General features: G+C 42.6%; 1 protein-coding gene across 1 annotated transcript in view; it reads left to right on the forward strand.

Moving 5' to 3' along the window:
* Positions 1 to 25,848, forward strand: part of PLD5 (phospholipase D family member 5) — a gene marked incomplete at both ends in the record, with an annotated part of 318,682 nt that overhangs the window by 212,500 nt on the left and 80,334 nt on the right. The window contains one exon of the mRNA XM_080698695.1: positions 4,246 to 4,357. Coding sequence (XP_080554821.1) covers positions 4,246 to 4,357 — 112 coding nt within the window. The remainder of the gene's footprint in view (positions 1 to 4,245; positions 4,358 to 25,848) is intronic.

The following is a 25,848-nucleotide window of genomic DNA, read 5'->3' on the forward strand; positions in this document are numbered from 1 at the left end:
CATAGAATTAAATGAAAATAGAGAAGATACAACATACAAAAATTTGAGAGACAATTTGAAGGCAATTTTAAGAACAAAATTTATAGCACTGATTGCCAACATAAGAAAAACAGAAAGTCACCAAATAAAAAACCTAAGGACACATCTCAATATCATAAAGGCAATATAGAGTAAATCCAAAGCCAACATCATGTTGAATGAGGAAAAACTGGAGAATTCCCTTTAAAATCAGAAACAATACAAGAATACCCACTATTATAATTCCTTTTAACTATAGTACTCAAGACTCATGCCAGAGCAATAAGATAAAAGAACATCAAAAGAATTCAAATAGGAAAAGAAGAACTGAAATTATTCCCATTTGCTGATGACATAATATTTATTTATTTATTTGTTTATTTATTTATTTATTTATTTATTTATTTATTTATTTTGGTGGTACTGGAGTGGAACCCAGAGGCTTTCTACCTCCAGGCTATACTCCCAGACCTATTTTCTATTTTATTTTGAAACGAGTTTCACCAAGTTTCTGAGAGCCTCACTAAGTAGCTGAGGCCCGCTTTGAACCTGTGCAATCCTCTTGTCTCAGCCTCCCAAGCACAGGGCTTATAAGCATACACCACCACGCCTGGCTCATGATCTTATATTTAAAAAAAAGACAAAAAAACCTCCATGAGAAGACTGCTAGAACTCATTAACAAATTTAGCAAAGTAGCAGGATAAAAAAATAAATCTATAAAAGCAATAGCTTTTCTATATGCCAATCATGAATCCACTCAAAAAGAAATCTGGAAAACAATTCCATTCACAATAATGTTAAAAATAGTAAAATATGTAGAAATAAAAATCTTTACAATGAAAATTATAAAACACTAAAAAAGAAATTGAAGAAATATCCTTAGAAGATAGAAAGATCTTCAATGCTATTGAATAGGCAAAATAAATTTTATCAAAATGGCCATTCAAAAGTGATCTACAGCTTCAATGCAATCCATAATAAAATAACAATGTCATTCTTCACAGAGCTAGAAAAATCAGTCCTAAGATTCATATAGAAAATCAAAAGACCCAGAATAGCCAAAACAACTCTCAGCAATAAGAAGCATGCAAGAATTAACACAATACTTGACTTCAAATTATACTATAGAGCTACAATTAAAAAAAAAAAAAACCAGCATGGTACTGGCACAAAAGCAGCACATAGATAAGCAGCACATAGAAGATACAGAAACAAATCCACAAACTTAGAGCCAATTGTTTTTGACACAGTTGCCAAAAACATGCTGGAGAACAGATAATCTTTTCAACAAATAGTGTTGGGAAAACTGGTTATTTATATGTAGAAAATGAAATTAAATCCCACCCTCTCACCCTACACAAAAGTCAACTCAAAATAAATCAAAGACCTAGAAATTAGACCAGAGACCTTGAAATTACTAAAGGAAGCCATAGGAGCAACACACTAAAATATAGGCACTAGTAGAAACTTCCTCAATAAGACTCCAAAAGTCCAGGAATTAAAACAAGAATTAATAAATGTTATGTCATTAAACTAAAGAGTTTCTGTTTAGCAAAGGAAAACATCAAGCGTCTGAAGAGAGAGCCTACAGAGTAGAAGATCTTTGCCATCACTCCTCGGGTAGAGGACTAATATCCAGAATACACACGAAAAAAAATTAAAAGACAACACTAAAAAAACAATCCAATCAAGAAATGGGCAATTGAACTAAGTAGACAACTTCACCAAAGAAGAAATACAAATGACCAATAAATATATGAGAAAATGTTCAACATCACTAGCAATCAAAGAGATGCAAATTAAAACTACACTGAGATTCCATCTAGCCCCAATTAGAATGGCAATCATCAAGCAGTCAAGCAACAGTAAATGCTGGCAAGGATGTAGGGAAATAGGAACTTTTGTATACTGTTGGTGGGGCTGCAAATTAGTTCATCATTATGGAGATCAGTGTAGAGATTCCTCAGAAAACTAGGAATGGATCCACCATATGATCCAGCTATACCACTCTTGGGTTTCTTTCTAAAGGGACTGAGATTAGAATATTATAGTGATACAGGCATATACATGTTTATAGCAAAACAATTAACAATAGCCAAGTCATGGAACCAACCTAGGTGTGCATCAACAGATAAATGGGTTACAAAATTATGGGATAAATACACAATGGAGTTCTACTTTGCAATGAAAAAAAATTATGTCATTTGCAAGAAAATTGATGGACCTAGAGCACATTATGCTAAATGGGATTATCCAGCCACAGAAAGTAAAGGGTCTTATGTTTTATCTTATATGCTGAAGCTATGGGGAAATAATACAAGAGGGACTTTGAATAATGGAGGAGAAACCCCGGTGGAGCCAGGGAGGTGGCCTAGGGGAGGGAGTAGTGGGGGAGAAGGGGAAATAATGAAGGAAATATTTCCATTGACATTATGAGGATATGTGTCAATCTAAATATCATGATTGGGAAAGGGAGAAACTGGGGATGGAGCCAAGGAGAGCTCACCAAGTACTGTACACATGTATGTCCCTATCACTCTGAACTACATTATTAGGTGAGACTATAAAACTATAATGCACCAATAAAAGAACAAAAATAAATACATGCATGCATACATACATACATACATACCAATGAAATGAGTCCAAAGGATATTTAACTAGAAATGAATGACTTTACCTCAGCAAGCACTAAGCCTCAGTGCAGATCTCTGCAGAGTAGGTATTTAGTACATTTGTAAGTTATTACATTTTGAATGTCAAAGCAAGAGTTACTGGACAGGAAGGTTTAACACCCTGAACACAGGAGAGTGACTAAAAGATGCACCAGGAGCCCAAGGAGAGACATCCTCAAAGCCCAGGTTCAGTATGTGAGCATTAATGTTAAACTTTTCAAGGTTTCTTGGTGTAAATACTAAGCAATATCATCACTAAAAATGAGAATCTTCCAGTGTCTGTAGATCTCAGGGTTTCTATTTTAATTAATGTTTGAGGGGTTCTGGTCTTTAAATTTCACAAGACAACACAAGGATACCAATTCAAGGCACAGAGCCAGACATACAGATAGGATAGGTGGATATAATGTGCTAAATTTATTTTGTTAAATAAGGGCAAAAGTAAATGATTTGTTAAAAAAAAAAAAAGACTGCCCTGAGCCATGTGTGATTATTGGCACATGCCTGTAATTCTAGCATTTGGGAAGCTGAGACAGGAGGATCACACGAGGCCAGCCTCAGAAACTTAGTGAGACCTTGTTTCAAAATAAATAGGTTGGGGATGTAGCTTGGAGGTAGAATGCCCCCTGGTTTTATCTCCAGTATTAAAAAAAAAAAGAAAAGAAAGAAAAAGTAACTAAGAAAGGAAGGAAGGAAGGAAGGAAGGAAGGAAGGAAGGAAGGAAGGAAGGAAAAAAAGGAAGGAAGAGAAAGGAAGGGAAGAGACAAACAGCTTGAAAAAATTGGAGAGCCGACTGTAGTCCTGGTCTTCGTGGCCGAATGTGACTTGCACATCCTCTGCGGCCTTTGTGAGCAGCTCTGCCTCCTACCACTGAGATTACTATTGTAGTGGCTACCAAACTACAAGTGTTGCAGGAAGTTTGGGTTCACAAAGAACAGACAGAGGCTGGTGTAGGAGAGCAGGTTTCTTCATTCACCGGTGAGGTCCAGAGAACAAAGCTCCAAGTCTGAGCCCCAGACATATCATTTAATTTTAGAAGGGGGGTGTGAGTGTGATTTTTTTTTTCCCTAGTGTAAGCAGGATGCAGAAGCTGAACAGTAGTTAGTCTACACATTGTTTCTTTTTCCTCTAGCAGTTATGGGTCTTATCTTGCTGGACTTGGCTGCCCTATCCTGTGGTCTTAGCTGGCTGGAGAGGTCCTGCCCTGTTCACCTCAGAGGGGCCTATGAAGAAGTCTTTATTCTTCTATTTTGTTCCTGGGGTTTTAGCCCAGAGTTGTCTTCAAGGATATAGCCTGGCTTCTGCCTCACAAGTATTCAGAAGACAGAATGGCGTCTGTACTTGCGCCTCTACTCCACCTGCAAGAAGGCTTGAGAGAATTTAATACATCTTCTGTGGTACTGGTTGCTCAAGTACCACAAATGTACTTTGCCTATTACAAATGTAATGAATCACTTGCTTTAGTCTTTAGTGAAGTTACTTATACCTGTTTACCTACCCTGTGAACATTTAGGAGTTCTGACTTTCTTTGTCTCTAAATCTTTTTTCCAGGGCCAGCGTCTTTTTGAAAAGTTGCTTCAACTAACTTCGCAAAATATTGAAATCAAGCTAGTGAGTGATGTAACAGCGGACTCCAAGGTATTAGAAGCCTTGAAGTTAAAGGGTAAGGCCCAGGCTGAGATTCTCCATTACCACTGTGTGTTGTTAAGATGCATTTCACATAACACATTTCCTAACTTCTTTATCATTAGTACACTTCACTTAGTATATTTTTTACTTCTTTGAACAATAACCCAATTAAAGCTCTTAAATGAAGGAACTAATTAATCAGCACTACTGGGATTTTAAATGGCACTCTGTATATTAATTTATGAAAACAATCTACTTGCCATTAAGTGATAATTAGTTAGCAAAAATCATCTTTCTTCTCCTAAACACTTCAGTGATTCAATTAGAAAAAAGAGCCACTTCCAATTAGAATGAATGCAAGATTTCTGTTTTTCTCTTATTCATCATGTGAACATTCTCTTCATGCTGATATTCTTGTTTTTGTGTTGTTGTTGTTGTTGTTGTTGTTGTTGTTGTTGTTTTGTTGTTCTTTTGGTACTGGGGATGGAACCCAAGGGCAGTCTACCTCCAATCTACATCCCTAGTCCTATTTTATTTTTTAGTTTGAAACAGAGTCTCACTAAGGTGGTGAGAGTCTCACTATATTATTGAGCCTGACCTCAAACCCATAATCCTCCTGTCCAGCCTTCCAAGTACTGGGATTACAGATGTGTGCCACCATGCTCAGCTCGATTCTGCAGAAGCCTCCAGAACACAGTCTGATTCCTGGCTTCAGGAGAGTTCCACAGGGCAGTGCCACTTACCTGTCCTTTTCCCTGCGGGGCCCACCCTCTCATGAGAACCTTGAAGCATTTTGACGTAACTTTCTTCTGTAATCTTCTCTAAATGGATTCACACTCCAAATGGCTTTTAAATTTTTGTAAAAATGTTTACTGAGAATTTAGTCTCTGAACTACAATCCTCTAAAAGAAAGTAAGAAAGAGAGAAAGAAAGAGAGAAAGAAAGAAAGAAAGAAAGAAAGAAAGAAAGAAAGAAAGATGCCACATGAAGACCACGCTCTGAGGTGTCCCAGGAGAGGACAGGCTGGTGGCCTGAGTCTTTTTAACCTGATGGCATTTAACCCCAGTTGTCTGCCATGCCAGCGTCCTGCACATGGCCGCTTGTCAGCTTCCCATGCCACCGAGTGAAAACACCTTTAAGAAGTGAGAGAAGCTGAGGCAAGTGCAGAGCAAGCGGCCTCTCCTCCTGCAGGAAGAGTTAGAAGAGACAAAGCTCGTCGAATGACACAACGTGTAGAAGACACGAGCTCAGCCACACACACACCTGTGTCAGTCCACTTTGCATTACTGTAACAAAACGGCTGAACAACTCTACCTTAGTAAGGAAGAAGGTTTATTTTGGCTCATTGTTTCAGAGGTTCCAGTCACTTGGCCCTTATACATGTCTTTTTGCTACCATGTTTCTGTTGGATATTTGCCTAAAAGTAGAATTTCTGACATTACATAGGCTCTATGTGTGCTCAACTTCCGTGGGTAATGCCAGTCACTTTCCCAAACAGTTGAACCAATGTACACCACCATGAGCAATATGTGAGCTGTCTTCTTGCTCCACATCTTCACAGGATTTGATGCTCTTGTCTTTTTTTAAATTTATTTTAACCATCTAGGTGAATATGTATCTTGTTGTGATTTTAATGTCCATTTTCCTAATGACTAATGATGTTGAATAGCGTGCCATGTGCTAATGAACTATGTATGTAACCTCCTTGATAAGGTGCTCATTCGTGTATTTTTGCCCAGTGCTGTGCTGTTTTATTTTTGTTTTTGTTTGTTTCTACTGGCCCATTCACAATGACTGTTATGCTGGACTGAAGTGTGTGTGTGTGTGTGTGTGTGTGTTAATTCTTTTCACATATCTTCTCCCCTTTATGGCTTATCTTTTCACTCTTCTGATAGTCTTTGGATAAGCAAAAATTCTTGATATAAGTGAAACAAATTTATCACTTCTCTATCATGGATGCTTGTTGCAATCCGTGTCGAAGATATTTGTCATTACTAGCTCTTGATAATAATCTTATTTGCTCTGTCCTTAGAAGGGATATTATTTTACCTTTAATATTTAGGTCTATTTATGTCACTTCTGACATAAAGGCTAATTTTTATTTACAAATAAAAATTTTATTTATATATTTTATTTACCATTGGGTACTATATATTTTGGTCTGTTTCTGAACTCTCTATCACATTCCATTGGTCTTTCCTAGCACAAACACCACACTGTTTATTACTGTGGCACTGAAATATATATTATGAGTGATAAAGCATTTTCAACTTTTATGTATTTTTTTTTTTTTTTGTGATACTAGGGGTAGAACCCAGAGGCTTTCTACCTCTGGACTATACTCCCAGCTCTATTTTTTATATTTTATTTGGAAACAGGGTCTCACTAAGTTGCTGAGAGCCTCACTAAGTAGCTGAGGCTGGCTTTGAACCTGTGAAATCCTTCTGTCTCAGCCTCCCAAGCGTGAGGATTACAAGCATGCACCACCATGCCCGGCTCATTTTCAACTTTTAAAACAGCCTTAGTGCTGGGTGTGGTGGTGTATGCCTGTAACCTCAGTACTTGGGAGGCTGAGATAGGATTGCAGGTTCAGAGCCAGCCTCAGCAACTTAGTGAGGCTCTCCACAACTTAGTGAGACCCTGTTCCAAAATAATAAATAAAATAGGGATGTGGTGTAGCTCAGAGGTACAGTGTCCCTGAATTCAATCCCCGGTACCGCAAAAAAAAGAGGGGAAAAAAGTTTTAGTTATTTTGGGCCCTTCAGATTAAAGAATAAATTTAAGTATTTACATTAAGTAGATAAAGGATAGACAGAGATTGGCAGATACATGATATAAAAAAGGTAATAGGTAGGTAGAAATATGATAGGTAGGTAGGTACGTAGGTAGTTTGGGCTGCTGTTATAACAAAATACCTCAGACCAAGTAGTTCATGGAGAACAGAAATGTATTGTTTTACAGTTCTGGCCTGGAAATCCAAGCTCAGGGCACATCCTTGGTATATGCTAGGAGCCAGCTTTCTGTATCCAATATGGAGCCTTGTTGCTACATCCTCCAGAGGCGATGAATGCTGGGTCTTCATACAATGGAAGAGACAGAAGGACAGAGAAGGGTTTAAGCTAGTTCCTTCCAGCTCCCATCAAGGTACCAGTCCATTCAAGACCTACTTACTCCCCAAGCCCCACCTCTTCATACCCACATAGTGGGATTAAGTTTCAATACATAAAGTTTGAGAAAATTCAGATCATAATGGATAGATAGATAGATAGATAGATAGATAGATAAATAGATAGATACATGGACATGGTGGCATATGCCTGTAATGCCAATACTTGGGAGGCTGAGACTTGAGGATTTCAGGTTTGAGGCCAGCCTCAGAAACTTAATGAGACTCTGTTTCATAATAAAAAATAAAAGAGGAGGGAGGTATGGCTGGTAGATAGGATTTCCTGGGTTCAGGCCTAGTTCCTGAGGCTGGCTTCAAACCTGCGATCCTCCTGTCTCAGCCTCCCAAGTACTGATGTGTACCCTCACATGTAATTAAGGTAGGCTTAATGTTAGGTTTTATGCTTATTTAAACATTTTATTGGTGCATTGTGATTGTACGATATAGTGAAATTCAAAGGGATATATGCATACATGGCATGTTTTCCTCTGCACTCCCCTCTGCTCCATCCCATACGTGTTAGATTGGTAGTGATTCCTTCATATGTGGACATATGTTATTTGATCGGTTTCCTTCCTCAATCCTCCTTTTTTCCTTCCCTTCTTCCCCACTCTACCCCCTTCCACTAATCTGCTGGTCTCTCCTCTTTGATATGAAGTCCCCTTATTCTCTCTAGTTTTCTCACGTTAGAGAAAACATACAACACTAAGCTTTCTGAGACAGGCTGGTCTCGTGTAGCACAATGTCCTCAAGTTCCGTCCATTTCCTTGCAAATTATATAATTTTGTTATTCTTTGCAACTGAGTACAACTTCCGGGCCTTTGTTTTTAAACTTGGGTATTCTGCTTTATAATTACTCCGAAGCTTAACTCTAAAGCAGGTGGACTGGTTTGCATGTTTGTGTAGACTGGGAAGGAGATTCTTAGCAGTGTCCTTAGAGTGAACTGGAGATGGTCCCAGTTTGCTTTCGTTACCACCTTCGGAAGAGTCGCCATTGCTAAGGACCTGAACATTCCCGAGGGTCTTCTGTCCTGACAAGGGACTGTCCTGATGCCGCCGGGAGGGTGGAATCCTGGGGCAGGAGGCTGGTGCGGCTGCCGGTCGTGAGTGCCGTGGCTATGGCGGGGTGTAGGAGTGCAGGCTTCCTCTGTTCTCTGCAGCACATTGAAATACTTAGCAGCAAAGCAGGAGATGCTCAGCCTGTGCCGGTTTGGACATATTAAGCTTTAGTGACATTTAGCAGAGTAATTAGCATAATGGTTAGGAGCAGGTACTTTGATGTTGTATAGATTGTGCTGTGATCAGTTCCAAACCAGTCATTGCCATCTGACTCAGCCTCAGGCAAGCTGCTTTCTCTGAGCCTCTGTGTCCTTTCCAGTAAAGTGGTCACAACCTGCCTAGGGGCTATAAGGTTACATAATGCAAAAAAGTATGTGGTGCAGCTGGGCATGGTGGTGCAATCCTAGTACTTGGGAGGCTGAGACTGGAGGATTGCAGGTTCAAGGATAGCCTCAACACTTTAGTGAGGCTCTCAGCAACCTAGTGAGACCCTATTTTCAAATAAGAAATAAAATCAGTCTGGAAATGTAACACAGAGAGAGAGAAATCTTGTGGGTTCAATTCCCAGTAACACACACACACACACACACACACACACACACACACACACAGTATATGGTGCAAGCCAGGCATGGTGGCACACACCTCTAATACCAGTACATGGGAGGTTGAGATAGAAGAATCCTAGGCATGAGGCCAGCCTCAGCAACTTAACAAGACTCTCAGCTACTTAGCAAGACTATATTTCCAAATAAATAAAATAGGCATGGGGTATATAACTAACCAACTTTAGAGTTAGGCTCAGAAGTAGAATGCTCCTGGTTTCAACCCACAAAACAAAACAAAACAAAAAAGTAACATCCACTACAGCCACTGTCATAATTCACCCAGACACGTGCAGACTTAAATGTGTGATTGGTCAGCACCTCTCAATCCAGACTGGATGCATTTCTGCCCCCACAGCACATTCCTAGCTGTTCTTGTGAATTCCTAGAAAAAGAAAGGCCCAGTAGTAACCGTGGTTTCAGATCATCTCTGGGAAGGCAGCTGGTGTGTCTGCCTTTGTGGTTGTGCAAGAACTCCTAGCCACTCCAGTTGGTGGTGGAAGTGCCTGACTGGCCACACCAGTGCCACCCCATCTGTATGTCACTCTGTCCCAAGGGCCCCCAGGTCAGGCTCCTGGTTGGACTTGTAGACCTCCCGGAGGGCGCATCTGCCGCGTGCTGCTGAGTCTCACCAGTTATCCATTTGCTCTGAAACACAGCGTCTTATGCTAGTGGGTCTATTTTTAGCCCTAAGGCCTAAGCGTCTTGGCAAGCTTGACATTTTCAGGGAAACTATGCATTATCCAAGGAGAATCTGAGCTGTCCAGGCTGGCGGTGGCTTTGTGCATTTGCATTCTGGAGCTGCTGAGTCCGGGGAGGATGGTCTTTGAGGGGGAAAGGAATGCAGGTATAAAAGAAGATAAAGGAATAAATAACCTTCCTGAAAGCCTGCCATTTCTAGGGAGCTCCCACCCCTTGTTTTTGGCAGCTGGTTTACTGCGTTTTGCTCCTCTACATTCGGGGGGCTGGAAACCGGCTTTCCGCTGCCGTCTTCTGTTCACTGGTGTTGAGCAGTTATTGCCTTGTTTGGGATCATCACACTGAGAATATTCATTACCTACACTAACGACAAAGAATCATCCCTGGGAACTCAACTATCCCCAGAAAGCTGCACACCCTTGTACCTCTCTGGCCAGGTGTTGTGGGTGAAGTCAAGCAGAGGAGAGGCCCCACTGTGTGCTCTGAGAACTGCAGAGGGTGGAACTGAGAAGATGGAGACCACCATGCATGAGCTGGAGCACAGAGAACAGGAGAGGCAGAGGCAGGAGCCGTGCGGCCCATGACGTGTGGTATGCAGGGCTCTTCGTCCTTTGTCCCTGATTGACGTGAGTGTGTTTATGTGTTGAAAGGACAGGCCAATTTAAAAGGCTTAATGTTGTAAAGGTAACATCTAGGCAATTCCTGAAAAAGTGGGATCCAATGCTTCTTTGCAAATCAAATCCCATGACAGTCATGTGACATGATTTGGAGTATAGAGTGTTTCTGTGACAGTGGTCTCTGTTTTTAAGATGGACTAAGTAGGAATGTCCCTGTATTTAAAGTTTGAATGGTTCTGAGATATCCTCTAATCAGTAAATGATGAAGCAAGCATGCTGAAAGTGAAAATATGCTGTATGACTGCTGCCAGTTTGCTTTTTGAATGTCCCCTGGGTCCCTCTGTTAAGGTTTTTGTCCACAAGGTGCTGCTGTTGGGAGGTAGTGAAACCTTTAGGAGGTGGAGCCTAGAGGGAGGGCTTTGGGTAATAGGGGGCGTGGTCTTGAATGGGATTGTGAGACACTGGGTCCTCTCTTTATTTTGTTTTCTGGTGATAAGGTGAGTGGTTTTTCTCTACTCCCAACATGACGTGCTCCCTCACCCCAGCCCATATTAATGAGGCCAACCACTCACTAACTGTAGCCTCCAGTATTGTGAGCCAAAATAGACTGTTTTTCTATATAAGTTGATTATCTTGGGTAGTTGTTATGGTAATGGGAATCCGACTAATATAAATGCTAATTTCCATAGACATTTACACAGCACCTTTCTCATAATAGAAAAGAATATTTGAAAATGGCATTGGAAGGTTTGATATAATTCAAAGAACTTTGGTTCATGTTTCTGTTTCTTTAATAAGCTCCTGGTGAGATCAGAGACTGGAGCATTATTTTGAATGTGCTGTGCTACAGGGTCATTTGTTCTGCTGAAAGAGGAGGTCGGGAGTTGTGTGGCTCTTAGAATAGCCTGCATGGTTTGCTGAAGTGTTCCAAGTTCTCCATCCACACAGCTAATTCACCCAGACAGGCACAGGCACTGAGTGATTGCCTTCTCAACAAAACTTAAGAGTATTAATGTTTGACTGCCTCTCTTGTAGCTTTTTCTATTTCTTAGCTTCCACTGAAAGAGGGTTTGAATTTGTCTTGGAATGTTTTGAGTTATATACAGAATACTGAGACTGGGTATTTTGTGTGTGTGTGTGTGTGTGGTGCTGGGGATTGAACCTAGGGGCATTCATTTGACCTCTGAGCTACACCATCATCCTTTTTTTTTTTAGATTTTTTAAAAATTTGAAATAGGGTCTTGCTAAATTGCTGAGACTGGCCTCAGACCTTCAATCCTCTTATCTCAGCCTCCCAAGTTATGGAGAGTAGGTAGTTATTAAGGAATAGAAATTTGTTTCTCATAGTTTGGGAGGCTGGAAAGTCCAAGATTAGGATGCCTGCATCTATCTGGCAAAGACTTTCTGCTGTATCATCTCATTGCATGAGCTGGAAGACCATCCTTCTCTGCAGCCCCTTGATAAGGGACTTAATCACCTAATCACCTCTTAAAGATTCTACCTGTTAATGCCATCACATTGGCCACTAAATTTCAATGCCTAGATTTTGGGTGGGACACCTTCAGACCATACCTAAGGAAGTATGGAGATACATCATTTTGTAGAATTATTAAGGAAACTGAGAAATTATAGTTCTTTTTGAGGAAAGGGCACCTATAAAGTAATTATATAACAAAATGTAAAATAACTAGTAAAAATAAAATAATTGCACAATAACTATATGGAACCAAAGGCAACAATCGTTCAGCATGTGCTTTAATAATAGCTGTACAACTTGAGAAAAAGCAGCAAGACCAGAGATGCTGGGAGTCGTGGTGGGTTTGCACCAGTGGAGAGTCATGGTGCAGAGAAGACAGGACTCACTGGGGTGGGATCCTGCTGGGCCAAACTCTTGTGCTCATGATGGTTAACTTCAGTTTGCTTCGGGACTGCTTTGTGATTCCTTAGGTTCACAAAGATTGTATAGAAAAAGTATACAGTAGCACCACTCTTAAAATTAAACGAATGAGCCGGGCGTGGTGGCACACGCTTGTAATCCCTGCGCTTGGGAGGAGGAGACAGGAGGATCAAGGATCGCGCTGGTTTGGAGCCAGCCTCGCTGGCTTAAGAGACTCTGTTTCCACATAAAAATGTTAAAAAAATAGGTCTGGGAGTGTAGCCCGGAGGTAGAAGGGCTTCCAGGAACCCCAGTACCACCAAAAAAAAAAAAAAAAAAAAAATGAAAAGGAACATAACATGAGGGAATCAACAAACACCTAACATGCACAACGTAGAGGAAGAAGTTTGCTCACAGTTGAGTTCTGACTATCTCAGTCCATCTTCTGCTGGCTTCTAAGCAGAAGCCAGGGCTGCAGGTCCTCAGGGCATCATGGTGGGGAGCAAGAGAGAGGGTGAGAGCTTGTGTCAACTCAGGGTGGCAGGGGAGAGAAGAGGTGAAGGAATCCCCTGCAGCTACCTGCACCCTTGAAAAACACTGCCCCTGGCCACGCCTCTAAGGGCCCCTCCCTGACAACCAAGCCTCGCATCCAACAAGTCTGCTTTGTCTATCATGTGAGGTCCAGGGACATTCTAGATCCACACCATGGCAACAGTCATCTCCAAACATCACGGGATAGATAGCCAGTGATTCGGGGACATGGTCAGATATATTGCTACAAGAAAAGCAGTTGTCTATGGGACAGGAGCCGCTGTATTATTTCATCTTTGATCAAGGATAACCTGATTTTCATACATGAAAATGCTGGCTCTAGAATACTAAGAGGGGTTTCTTTTGAGTGATGAGATTACAACTGATTTTGTTGTTTTCTCTATGGTAGTGTCTTTTCCATGAAAGTATAGGGTATAGACCAAAAACTCATATTCTTGAGTGGAATATGGTCCCAGGTGCCTTCTGTGAGTTATTTAACCTCTCAAAACTTCAGTTCCTGATTTCTTCAATGGACTAATAATAGTAGCTTTTACAAAAGGCTACTATCTGACGATCAATGAGCCAATCTTTATAAAGTATTAACGTAGCCGGGTGTGGTGGCGCATGCTTGTAATCCCCGCGCTTGGGAGGCGGAGACAGGAGGATCGCGCAGGTTCGAAGCTAGCTGCTCTGGCCTAAGAGACCCTGTTTCCAAAAATTTTAAAAAAAGTATAAAATAGGTCTGGGAGTGTAGCACGGAGGTAGAAGGGCTTCCAGGAACCCCAGCACCACCAAAAAAAAAAATAATAATAAAGTATTAACGCAGTGCCTAGCACATGATAGGCATTTTAATTTTTTTTTTTTTTTGCGTTACTAAGGATGGAACCTAGGGGTATTCTACCTCTGAGTTACACCCCTAGCCCTATTTTTTATTCTTTAATTTGAAACAGGGTCTCACTGAGTTGCAAAGGACCTAAGTAACTGAGGTTGGCTGCAAACCCAGGTCCTCCCATCTCAGCCTCCCAAACGCTGGGATTACAAGCATGCGCCACCACGCCCAGATGCATTTTAAAATACTTTGAAAAAAAACCCAGCATATTTTATGAAAGATAAAACACAAGGAAGAGAGAGAGGATGGGAGGAATGAATGAGGAGGGCGTGAGTTCACCCTATAATGGTGAGCCACACGAGGACCAGAAGAGACTTCCGTACTCAGCAGTTCTACACTTGGGGCATTTGGCCTGAGAAGCAACTTCCCGTCCCTTCCCTCTGTGCTCCCAGGGGAACTCCCTCATTTATATCCTAAAGGGCTTCTTAGCTGAAAATGCTGACATATAAATATTGAATGAGAATGAGTTAAAACTACCAATGGAGACTAAATCTTTCACGCACTTCTGGGGAAGTGGCATGCAGACACAGGATCTAACTCATCCTGACAGACTTCCAATGGTCTGTGCTTCCTCACGAAGCCAAAGGTCAGCTGCCCAAGAGCATGCACCCCAGAGCTCCACACACTGCTCAGAACAGGCGGCCCTTGATGTCAGGCTGTCCCATTCAACAAAGAGGCTGATGAACGAACCTAATTATTCACAAAGTAGAGCTGATGAGAAGGCACATGTCACCCTGTGAAGTTGAGGCTGTGTCCCTGTGTCCCTTCAAGTGACTTTCCCGTCTCCACACCCAGAGAGTTCTGGCGGTGCCTCGGTTTGTGGGGAACATTGCTGGAAGTTGCAGGAGCACCCTTCCTCTGGTTTTATTGTGCCTTGAGTTCAAAATAATATAAACTCATCTTTTAACTTAACCTTCTCTTAAAGGTTTCACTTTTCATTTCCTAATCAGCACAAGTCAATGTTACAGTAGTTCAACTTTGAAAATCAGAGGTGCCTCTTATGTCATGGGAAAATAACAGCACAGTAATTTACTTGGAACAATTTTTGAGGCTCCCTGCAGGATTGGTACTGACAGCATTTGTTCATAACACGAATGAAGTCGTACGTGATTTTGATGTTTTTAATTTCTCTCGTCTTTATTTTGTTTATACATATGTATGTATGTATGTATGTATGTATGTATGTATTTACTGGAGGTTGAACCCAGAGGCATTCTACCGCTGAGCTACACCCTCAGTTCTATTTTATTTTTTATTTTTGAAATAGGTTCTCACTAAGTTGTTGAGGTTAATCTTGAGCCTACAATCCTATCTCAGCCTCCCAATGACTAGGTTATAGATGTGTATCACCGTTTCCAGCTTATTTTTATTATATATTTTCAGACTGGCACATCATAGTCGCACATATTTATAGAGTATAATATGTGAATATGGAATGTACAATGAGATGAGGGTAATTAGCTTACTGTCATCATGGGTGTATGTTTCTTTGTGTTGGGAACATTCAATCTTCTCTATTGGCTGTTTTGAAATATTCAATTAACTGCTGTCCACTAGTTATACATAGAACATTAGAAGCTATTCTTCTTTCCAACTACTACATCCTCACGAACCATCCTCTCTCCACCCCTCTCTCCCTCACATCGGTACTTAATTAGGGCTGCAAAATAACTCATGAACATCTTTTTCCAGGGCCACTTGTGGCTCAGAAAGCTAGAGACACTCAGCATCCTGGGGGTGACCACCTACTAAGGCATCATGGAGAGTTGAGATCTGGACCCTGAAATCTCAGAAGAATGTGAGCTGTGCAGAAATGCCACAGTGTATTTCCCAAAAGAGAGAGACTTCTTCCAACCCCTTCCTTCTCCCTAAGAGCAGCTGAAAATCACACTGTGGGGAGTCTTACCATCTCCACGGTCTCTAAATGCCTGTCCCGGTTGGTTGGTTGGTTGGTTGGTTGGTTGGTTGGTTGGTTAGTTTTGATACTGGAGGGTGGGTTTTTTTTTTTTTTTTCTTCAGTACTGGGGATGGAACCCAGGGACATTCTACCTCCGAGCTATACCCTCAGCCCTATTTATTTTTTATTTTGAAATGGTCTCACTGAGTTGCAAAGGGCCTCCCTAAGTAGCTGAGGCTGTCCACAAACTGCGATCCTCCTGTCTCAGCCTCCCAAATGCTGAGATTACAAGCGTGTGCCACCCCGCCCGGCTTGATACTGGAGTTTGAATTCAGGGGCATTCTACCTCTGTAATAAACCTCCAGGCCCTTTTATTTTTTATTTGGAAACGGTATCAAGTTTCTGAGGGTTTTGCTAACGTGCTGAGACTGGCCTCAAACCTGCAGTCCTCTTAAGTACTGAGGTTACATTCATGCACCACCACATCTGGGCCAGGCACTGTTTTGTCTCCTCGTTGTGCCCATTTGTGTCTCCTGCTCCCGTCTGTAAGGACAAGTCTCTCTGGCTCCTTCCTGCTACATCACGGGGGGCGGGGGGGGGCAGCTTCGGTGTTTGCTGGAGAGCATCCTCTGCCCCTGCAGAGGAAACTAGCCAGGTTCGGTGGGATGCAGCTGGAGTCCCAGCTACTCCAGAAGATGAGGCAGGAGGATTACTTGAGCCCAGGACTTCAAGGCCAACCCAGGCACCATAGTGAGAACCTATCTCAAAACAAAACAAACAAAAAATAAGTGCAAGTTAGGTAAATACAAATGAAATGTAATTTCCTAATTTCTCATTCTGTCACAAGAAGGACCTGGGTGAGCGTTCTCTCTATACCCAAGCATTTCCTGCTTACAAGAGACTGGTGCCGCATTTCTACCATACCAAAATACGCATACATTCCATGAGACGGGCGACAGCATTTTGAGTTTGTCATGAGGCTTGAAAAGGGTTTGGAAGATCCAACAGCACAAAATAGGGCAGAGCTGATCCTGTGCCCCTAAAGCTCATGCTAGCCAGGAAAGGGACACAGCATGACTGTGAGGAACTTGCATGCTGGGCTTACAACCCAAGAAGCACATGAACTGTGAAGAATTGCTTTCATCAGCCTTTCTGCCACTGTGGCCAAACTACCTGACATGAACAACACAGAGAAGGAAAGTTTGTTTGGCTTGCACTTTCACACCCTTTGTGGCTCGGCCAGGCAAAGGAGAGCTGAGCTCAGCCCCGTGGCTCTGAAAGCAGAGGGCCAAAGAGAAAGTGGCCAAGAGCAGACAGAGTCCTTAAGGCCACAGCCACAGTGTAAAACAGGAGTGCCTGGTACATACGTGCCTCCAGTGCCCCTCCACCTGCCCGAGTGACCACCCAGGAAACCCATTCAGATTTTCCATCCTCCTGTGGACTCACCCACTGATGAGGTTAGAGCCCTGATTCGGTTGATTCACCTCTCAACATTTTTTTTCATTGTCAACACACGAGCTTGCACGGACAAAAACAACAGATCACAGTAGTTCAGACTAAAAAGCACAATCCCTGTTGAATCTTTAGAAGAATCATGTTAGAATGTGCTAAATCACTGTCAGCCTGTGGTGCCTCAGGAAAAAAAAGGCCCAGAGCTTTGACATATGCCCCCAACTTTGAATTTTGTGGGTGTCAGAAAAGCCTCCATCTATGGAAGAATTCCCCAAAGCTCACGCCACTCTTCCATTGCCCCGTCCACAGTACCTTGAACTAGAAGGCACTGTGTTGGTTAAAGTGAGTCAAATTCCCTGCCATGTACCTAGCATTAGCAGTGCTCAGTAAATATTTACTGACTTAAATTTCCAGACAAGAGTGATCTTTAGCTCTAGTATGCTAAGCGTGGAGTCTTGTGGCAATAACATCTCTTCTTGAATTATTCATTCCTTTGCCCTCTAGCCCAGAGATGAACTCTTCCACAGACAGCCCATGTCTCCCGAGCTGCAGTCCAAACCCACTCCAGTTTATGTGTCCATTAGGAGAGTGTTGTGTCCAATTGAGGGTTCCAGGAGGGGGCTGTACACGTTTCTTGTCTGACGTGTTTGATCAGACTCTCCCTAACTGCCTTTGGCTGCCCAAGCCCACCTTGCTCACTCGGTCCTCACACTCTGGAAGTCAGCAGCAGACCCTGGTGTGTCCCCTGTGGCCAGCCCAGCATCCGTGGCACCACACGCTGTCTCTCTGGCTGCCTCCTGTACCTCTGTTTCCTTTTTTTTTTTTCCTGTTTCACACTCTGTTTAGTTACTTAGATAAAATTGCCCTGAAAGTCTTTTTATCACATTTATATTGAGTCTTGCAGGGGCAAAGGAGTGGAGAATGAGCTTCTAATAAGGAGACAGAGTCAGAGACACAGAGAGACAGAGACAAAGAGTTAGAGACAGAGAGTGCCTGAAATTACCAAGAGGTGGCAGGATTTTCATTTACCTGCCAACTTGCTATTTGAGTTGCCAAAAGTTCTTTTACTTACCATGACATCTATAAAATACCAATAGGAAACATCTTCAGGGACGACACTGGTCAGCAGAGATAGTCGGAGCTGGCAGCACCGTTCAAATGAGTCATCTGGATTCTCGGGTGTCCTTCAGATAGAATTTGTCTTGTTGCTTTTGGTACTTATTATTTTATTTATTAATGTTTATTATTATTACTTAAAAATGAGGAGCTCAAGACACAGATAGAGGAAATCAACTTGCCAAAGGTCCAGTGGTTAATGGATAAGAAAAGATTCAGTGTGCCCTTTTTGGCACAGTGGCCCAGGCATGTAGTTTTACTTGATATTATTAGATCTTGTAAATTATGTGTTTATAGCTAAGACTTTACAAAATGACAAAACATTTTTCCTCTCTGCCTAGCAATCTTAAAATTATACTGAAAAAGTTTCTAACCAATCTGTTTATCGATCTTCTATGTATGATCTGCTTTGGGAGTTTTGTTGGCGGTGATGGTGGTAATGGTGATAGGTGGTGGTGATGGTGGTGATGGGTGGTGGTGGTGAGGTTTTTTTTTTGGGGGGGGTGTTTTTTTTGTTTTTTGGTAGAAGAGGTTAAGCCCAGAGGTATTCTTCCTCTGAGCTATACCCCCAGCCCTTTTTATTTTTTATTTGGAAACAGGGTCTCTCTAAGTTCCTTAGAGTCTGGCTAAATTGCTGAGGCTGCCCTCAAATCTGTGATCCTCCTGTCTCGGCCTCCCAAGTACTGGGATTACAAACATGTGCCACCACGCTCAGCTAAATTCTGTCTTTAAGTTTGGCAGAGTATGATCACTGGCCCTCAGCAAGTCAGGCTGGAGAATATGAGCTGGGCCTGGGCAAGCTGCATGTTGTGATGAAATAAAAAATTCAGGCTACAGTTCTGTCTCTGAAACCATCAGCAAGCTGCTTATTTGGCCTTTCATCTATTAATTCATTTCTTCTTTTCACAGATGTTTATTTTTTTTCTTTTACAGTACACCAGGCACTGATGGAAATGGCTTGGTATGAGTTGGAGTGTGTGTGAGAGGGGTACTGGGGCTGGAACCCAGGGACATTCTACCTCTCAGCCACATATTTTCAGCCCTCTGTTTTAATTTTGGGGGTTTTTTTCCCCTATGTTTTAATTTTGAAACAGAGTCTCACTGACTTTCTGAGAGCCTCAGTAAGTCGATGAAGCTGACTTCAAAACTGTGATCCTGCTAGGTGTGGTGGCGCACGCTTGTAATCCCCGCGTTTGGGAGGCTGAGACAGGAGGATCGCACAGATTCAAAGCCAGCCTCAGCTACTTAGTGAGGCTTTCAGCAACTTAGTGATACCCTGTTTCCAAATAAAATATAAGAAAGATCTGGGAGTATAGCCCAGAGGTAGAAAGCCTCTGGGTTCCACCCCCAGTACCACCACCAAAAAAAAAAAAAAAAACAAAAACAAACAAACAAAAAAAAAAACTGTGATCCTCCTGTGTCAGTCTCACAAGTATCTGGATTACCTGGCTTGAGTTGGATTTTTAAGATTATTGGGCTGTATATGGATAATAGATGAGAGTGGAGCTGAGGCAAGGGAACCAGTTGGGAGGCTATTGGGGTAACCCAGGCAAGAGATAAAAGGGGTATGGACTGGTGACAGTAGAAAGAGTGAACATATTCCAAGTCTACTAGGAGATGGAACTGGTAAACCCCAGCTGTGGCAAGCTGTGGGGCTGGGGCTGACGGGGGGTGGGGGGACACAGATAAGGGTGGCCTCCAGGGTTTTGGTAAAGGACGTCATCATCTACTGAGATGATACATCTACTAACCGTGGGACGCTTGGCATTTGGGGAAGATAACTCCATTTGAGGCACAGTATGCTCTGTTTTTGGGTTATTAAATAATTAAATATACAAGTAGAGATTAATTTAGGCCTGGCTTTTTATATTGTATTTTATTTTATTTGTATGTGGATCATATTGAAAATGGTATACATTCAGACTGTGCTTGGTGCCCTCTCCCCCCACCCCGTACCCCTTCCCCCCTCCTAACAATGAGTGTCCAGGTTAACCATGCTATATTCATACTTTTACACATACTCAGATATAGCTCCTTTATTAATTGCTCTCAGCCTTCTTCCTCTCCTATCCTTCCATTCTAGCTTTGCTGAGATTTTCCCTCCATTATTTGGAGTCCTTCTGTTATTCCCACTATTCCCGAGTTTGGACGTGTTAGAGAAAACATATGTCCCTCTCTTTCTGTGCTTGACTAATCTCACTTAACATAATGTTCTCCAGATCTTTCCATCTTCTTGTGAATGCTATGATTTTATTCTTCTTTATAGCTAAATAGAATTCCATTGTGTGTATTTCCCATAATTTTGCAATCCATTAATCTGTGTTGATGGAGACCTAGGTTGGTTCCATATACAGAATGGGAGATCTTTACCAGCCACCACTCTAATAGAGAGCTAATATTCAGAATATACAAAGAGCTCAAAAGACTCTACACTAGCAAAACAAATAACCCAATCAAGAAATGGGCAACTGAATTGAATAGACACTTCACAAAAGAAGAGATACAAATGGCCAATAGATACATGAAAAAATGTTCTACTTCATTAGCCATCAGGGAGATGCAAATAAAAACTATGCTAAGATTCCATCTAACCCCAATCAGAGTAGCAAGCATAAAGAAATCAAAGGACAACAAATGCTGGCGAGGATGTGGGGAAAGAGAAACTCTTTTGCACTGTTGGTGGGAGTGCAAACTAGTTCAGCTGCTATAGAGATCAGTGTGGAGATTCCTTAGAAAACTGGGAATAGATCCACCATATGATCCAGCTCTACCACTCCTGGGTATTTTTCCAAAGGGGTTGAAATCAGAGAACTACAGTAACAAATGCATACCCATGTTCATAGCAGCACAATTTGTAATAGCCAAAATATAGGTCTGGCTTCTATGAGTCTTAAGTTCTCAAACTCACTTGGTGTTGGACAACTTAACCTCTCTGGACTTTTTTACCCCCCCACCCCACCCCGGCACTGGAGATTTAACCCAGGGACATTTAACCTCTGAGCTACACCCCTGACCCTATTTTTATTCTTCATTTTGAAACAGGGTCATCACTAAGTTGTGGAGGGTCTCACTAAGTAGCTGAGGCTACCTAAGAACCTGCGATCCTCCTGTCTCAGCCTCCCAAGTACTGGGACTACAAGGGTGTGCCACCACACCAGGCCTCTCTGGGTTTTTGTTTCCTCCTTTATAAAACAGAGAAAGTGTGTGTGTCCTGACTGTAAACAGAGGGATGTGAAGCAATCTCTTTTGTGTTTAAGACCTTCTAAAGTTTTCAGTCAATGCGTGTAGAGCTGAGAGGTGAACTGCAGGTGAACTGCGGGCTCCTGAAAGCTGGAGAAGCCCGTGCCAGCCCAGCCACACCACGCTTAGGCCCCAGGGCGCCTGGAACCTCCCAGTCCACCTTGAAACTCCTTTTCCCTTGCAGCTTGGTTCCAGAGCGTGTGTTTACCACAGACACAGCAGCAGACTTGAGCAAGTCACCTTATTTGTCCTTCTCAGCACATCCAAATAAGCACACTGCCAAGTCTAGGAAGTTACCTAGAAGCCTCCCACCGGTGAGATTTGAAAAGCTCAAATTGTCAGCTGGAAATGACAGTTGGTATAAGAAAAGAACATTGTATTCAGATGTTTTTCTAGTGCTGTTTAAGTTTTAGGTAATTCAGTTGAACAGGATTATAAAGATTTTTAAAGATCTTTTCACCCCAAGGACTCTAAAGAGATGAGCAAGAGAGGTTTTTTTTCTTTTCTTTTCTTTTTTCTTTTTTTTTCTTTATTTTTTTTTTCAGTACTAGAGATGGAACCCAGAGGCATTCTACCTCAGAGCTGCACCTCCAACCCTATATATTATTTTTTATTTTGAAACAGGGTCTCACTAAGTTGCAAAAGGCCTCACTAAGTAGTAGCTGAGGCTATCTTCAAACCGCTATCCTCCTGTCTCAGCCTCCCAAATGCTGAGATTACACGTGTGAGCCACCACACTCGGCGTGTTTTTTTTTTTTCAACATGACACAGACTTAGTAACCTCAGGCTTTTCTGCCCTTTAGAGCTATTATGTTAGTCAGCCTTCTGTTACTGTAACAGAAAACTTGAGATAATAAACTTAAAAAGTCCAAAGATTTATTGCAGCTCAGAGGTTTGAAGATTGGCCTCGTGGATCTCAGCCGATGGTAAAACAGCACATTACTATAGAGACTGGGTGGTGGAATGAAGCCCTAACCTCCTGGCAACCAAGAAGCAGAGCAAGAAAGAGGCGGGGCTGGGGTCCCATCATGCCCTGTAAGGCACCCTCCAGTGACCTAAAGATCTCTCAGTTAGACCACCTCTGAAAGGTTGCACCATCTCCCAGTAGTCTCACGGGCTGGAGACCATGCTGTAACACATGGATCTATGGGGAACGCTCATCCAAACCCTGGCAGGTATGGCTGGGGGTTAGCTTTTCTGCTTGGCTCCCTCCTGACATCACAGAAGTGCTCAAAGAGGTACTGGGGCCTGACTCATTATGTGAGAAGAAAACTCGACCTCTGTCTGAGAGAGTTCAGCAGGCTGAGTGTCTGCACGGTCCCCTCTAAGTCCTGGCCAATCTAAAGCAGCGCCTTCAAATCCTCTTGCCTCTATTTCAGGGACATGCACTGCAGCTCAATTGTTAATTATATCTCTCTGAGTCCACCGCCATCTAGAATTTGCCTTGCTGAAATTAGACCTTTTACAGCTGCCCTAGTTCTCTTCCTAGATGGATTCTTGTGCTAGCTTTTATTAAACTGAGAGAGAAATTACAAGGGGCATGGGGAGTTCCAGGAAGAAGGCATTGGTGTCCAGGATGCAGAGAGGGCAAAGTGGCTGTTGGTTGGTTGGTTGGTTGGTTGGTTGGTTGGTTGGTTGTTGGTTTTGCAGGTCTGGGGATGGAACCCAGGGGCATTCAACTTCCAAGCTACACCCTCACCCTATTTTTTATTCTTATTTTGAAACAGGGTCTCACTAAATTGCGGAGGGCCTCACTAAGTGGCTGAGGCTGTCTGCAAACCCGATCCTCTGTTCTCAGCCTCCCAAATGCTAAGATTACAAGTGTGCACCACCATGCCCATCTCAAAGTAGTTCTAATGAATATTCCTCCTCCTGTCCTCACCAGCCAGCCCTTCATACCCCACTGTTTTCACCCCTACCTTGAATGCTCTTTTATTTTTCTAGGTTACTTTTGCCCTCTAATTTTATTGGGAGTCCTAGGGATTGAACTTAGAGCTACACCCCAATCCCTGTTTTACTTTTTTATTTTAAAGCAAGGTATTACTAAGTTGCTGAGGCTGGCCTTGACTCTATGATCCTGTCACAGCTTCTCAAGTGCCAAGTACTAGGGTTATACACACACCACCAGGCCCATCCTCCATTTTTAAGTAAGAGATTTTCAACTTCCCATGCCTTTCGGCCTAAAACCTTCCTTACATATTTACTTTCAGCCTCCAAAGAGCTCATATTTGGTAGGGAACCTACTTTACCAAAACAAGAAAGACAACCATCAGAATTACTCGCACAATATGGACTCAGTCCTGAGGCCATTACATTTACTTTAAATGATTCAGGAGTCATTAACCACCCCGCTGTGTCATTGCAGCACAGCAGTTGAAGGAGTGAACTATTATAAATCACCAAGAATATTAAGGAGAAAAATGTTTGGGGAGAGCAGTGGGGATGGAAAAATGAGCGCACATAGTGGAGATGCTGAGCAGGTCAACACCACGAACACTGGAGCTGGCTGTGTGCCCAGCAGAGGAGGGAGCCCCGCCAAGCCTGGAGAGGGCCGGCTCAGGACCGGAGCATCTCGAAAGATGTAGGTCAGCCGCCTACTGTTCAGCATGGGCGAAAGGCTTGACAGCCAGCTGGGATCTCACTAAGTTCCGTCCATTTCCCTGCAAATGTCATAATTTTGTTCTTTATGGCTATGTTAAATGTCACCATGTGTCTAGACCACATTTTCTTTATCCATTCATCTTTGGATAGCCACCTAGATTGGCTCCATCATTTGGCTGTTGTGAATTGTGCTGCTATGAACATGGGTACGCATGTATCACCATAGCGTTCTAACTTTAATTTGGGGGGAAAGACACCAAGGAGTGGTATGGCTGGGTCATATGGTGGACCTCTTAAGGGTTTGACTTTTTTCTGTACTTTTATTAGTGCACTGTAATTATACAACATAGTGAGGTTCAAAGTGATACAAGCACACGTGAGCACAGCACTCGGTCTGCTGTCCTCCACATCCCACCTGCTCCCCGCTCCACCCCCCTGTGCGTGGTGGTGACAGTGGTGGGGACACCTTCACATGTAGACACAGCACTGTCTGAACCGTTGCCTTCCTCAGTCCTCTTTTCTACTTCCCCTCTCTCCACATCTCCTTCCAGGTTTGACTTTTTTTTGGGGGGGTACTGGGGTTCCTGGAAACCCTTCTACCTCCGGGCTACACTCCCAGACCTGTTTTATATTTTTATTTGGAAACAGGGTCTCTTAAGCCAGCGAGGCTGGCTTCGAACCTGCGTGATCCTCCTGTCTCCACCTCCCAAGCACGGGGATCACAAGCGTATGCCACCACGCCCGGCTAAGGTTTGACTTTTTAGTATACAGATTCTATGATTTTATATAGTGTGACTTTCCCAGGCAACTCACAGAAAACTCTCAGATAATAGTTTTTATTATACAAAATATTTCCAATAATTACTTTTCTCCACAAAGTTCATATCTATCTATCTATCTATCTATCTATCTATCTATCTATCTACATATACATATATAATCTCTCTCTCTCTCTCTCTCTCTCTCTCTCTCTCTCTCTCTCTTCAAAACTTCTCATTTGTTGAGTTAGGTCACGACACCTCCTCTATTCCATGATGGCAGATCCTGAGCATTCGTCTATGGTACCTGGTATGTGTACCTGTCACTTCCCAAGGAGGACCAGCAGCCCCTTCTAACAAGGGGTGTGTCCTGCTGGCTCTCCATCTGCCTGCAGCCCCAAGTATTGGACCAAGAGGTCCAGCACTGGATGCTTTGCTAGTACCAGGATTCTTCCATTACCACCAGACATCTCCCCTGCGCGCGCGCGCTCTCTCTCTCTCTCTCTCTCTCTCTCTCTCTCTCTCTCTCTCTCATATTCCGGAATGTGACTAGTATTTCCTCACTAGTGGATTTTCTCACAATGCTATTTTGTTTTTCAGAACATGCTATATACCCATCTGTGTTCAACTGAGAGAGAGAGAAACTACTCAACAACTTAAGGGAAATTTCATATAAAGAATGACTTATCTCTGATTCAAAAGTAACTGTAATCTGGGTGTGGTGGTGCACGCTTGTAATCCCCGCGCTTGGGAGGCGGAGACAGGAGAATCGCACAGGTTCGAAGCCAGCTGCGCTGGCTTAATAGGCCCTGTTTCCAAATTTAAAAAGTATAAAAATAGGTCTGGGAGTGTAGCCCAGAGGTAGAAGGGTTTCCAGAAACCCCAGTACCACCAAAAAAAAAAAAAGTGACTGTAAAGTAGAAGGAGAGTGAGAGTGTCACTTTATGCATGGAGACCCAAGCTGGGGTCAGACACACAGGGCAGGAGGGGCCCGATGAAGAGCAGAGATGACTCCTGGC

The sequence above is a fragment of the Muscardinus avellanarius genome (genome assembly GCF_963383645.1).
Source record: "Muscardinus avellanarius genome assembly, chromosome: 7".
Classification (NCBI taxonomy): domain Eukaryota; kingdom Metazoa; phylum Chordata; class Mammalia; order Rodentia; family Gliridae; genus Muscardinus; species Muscardinus avellanarius.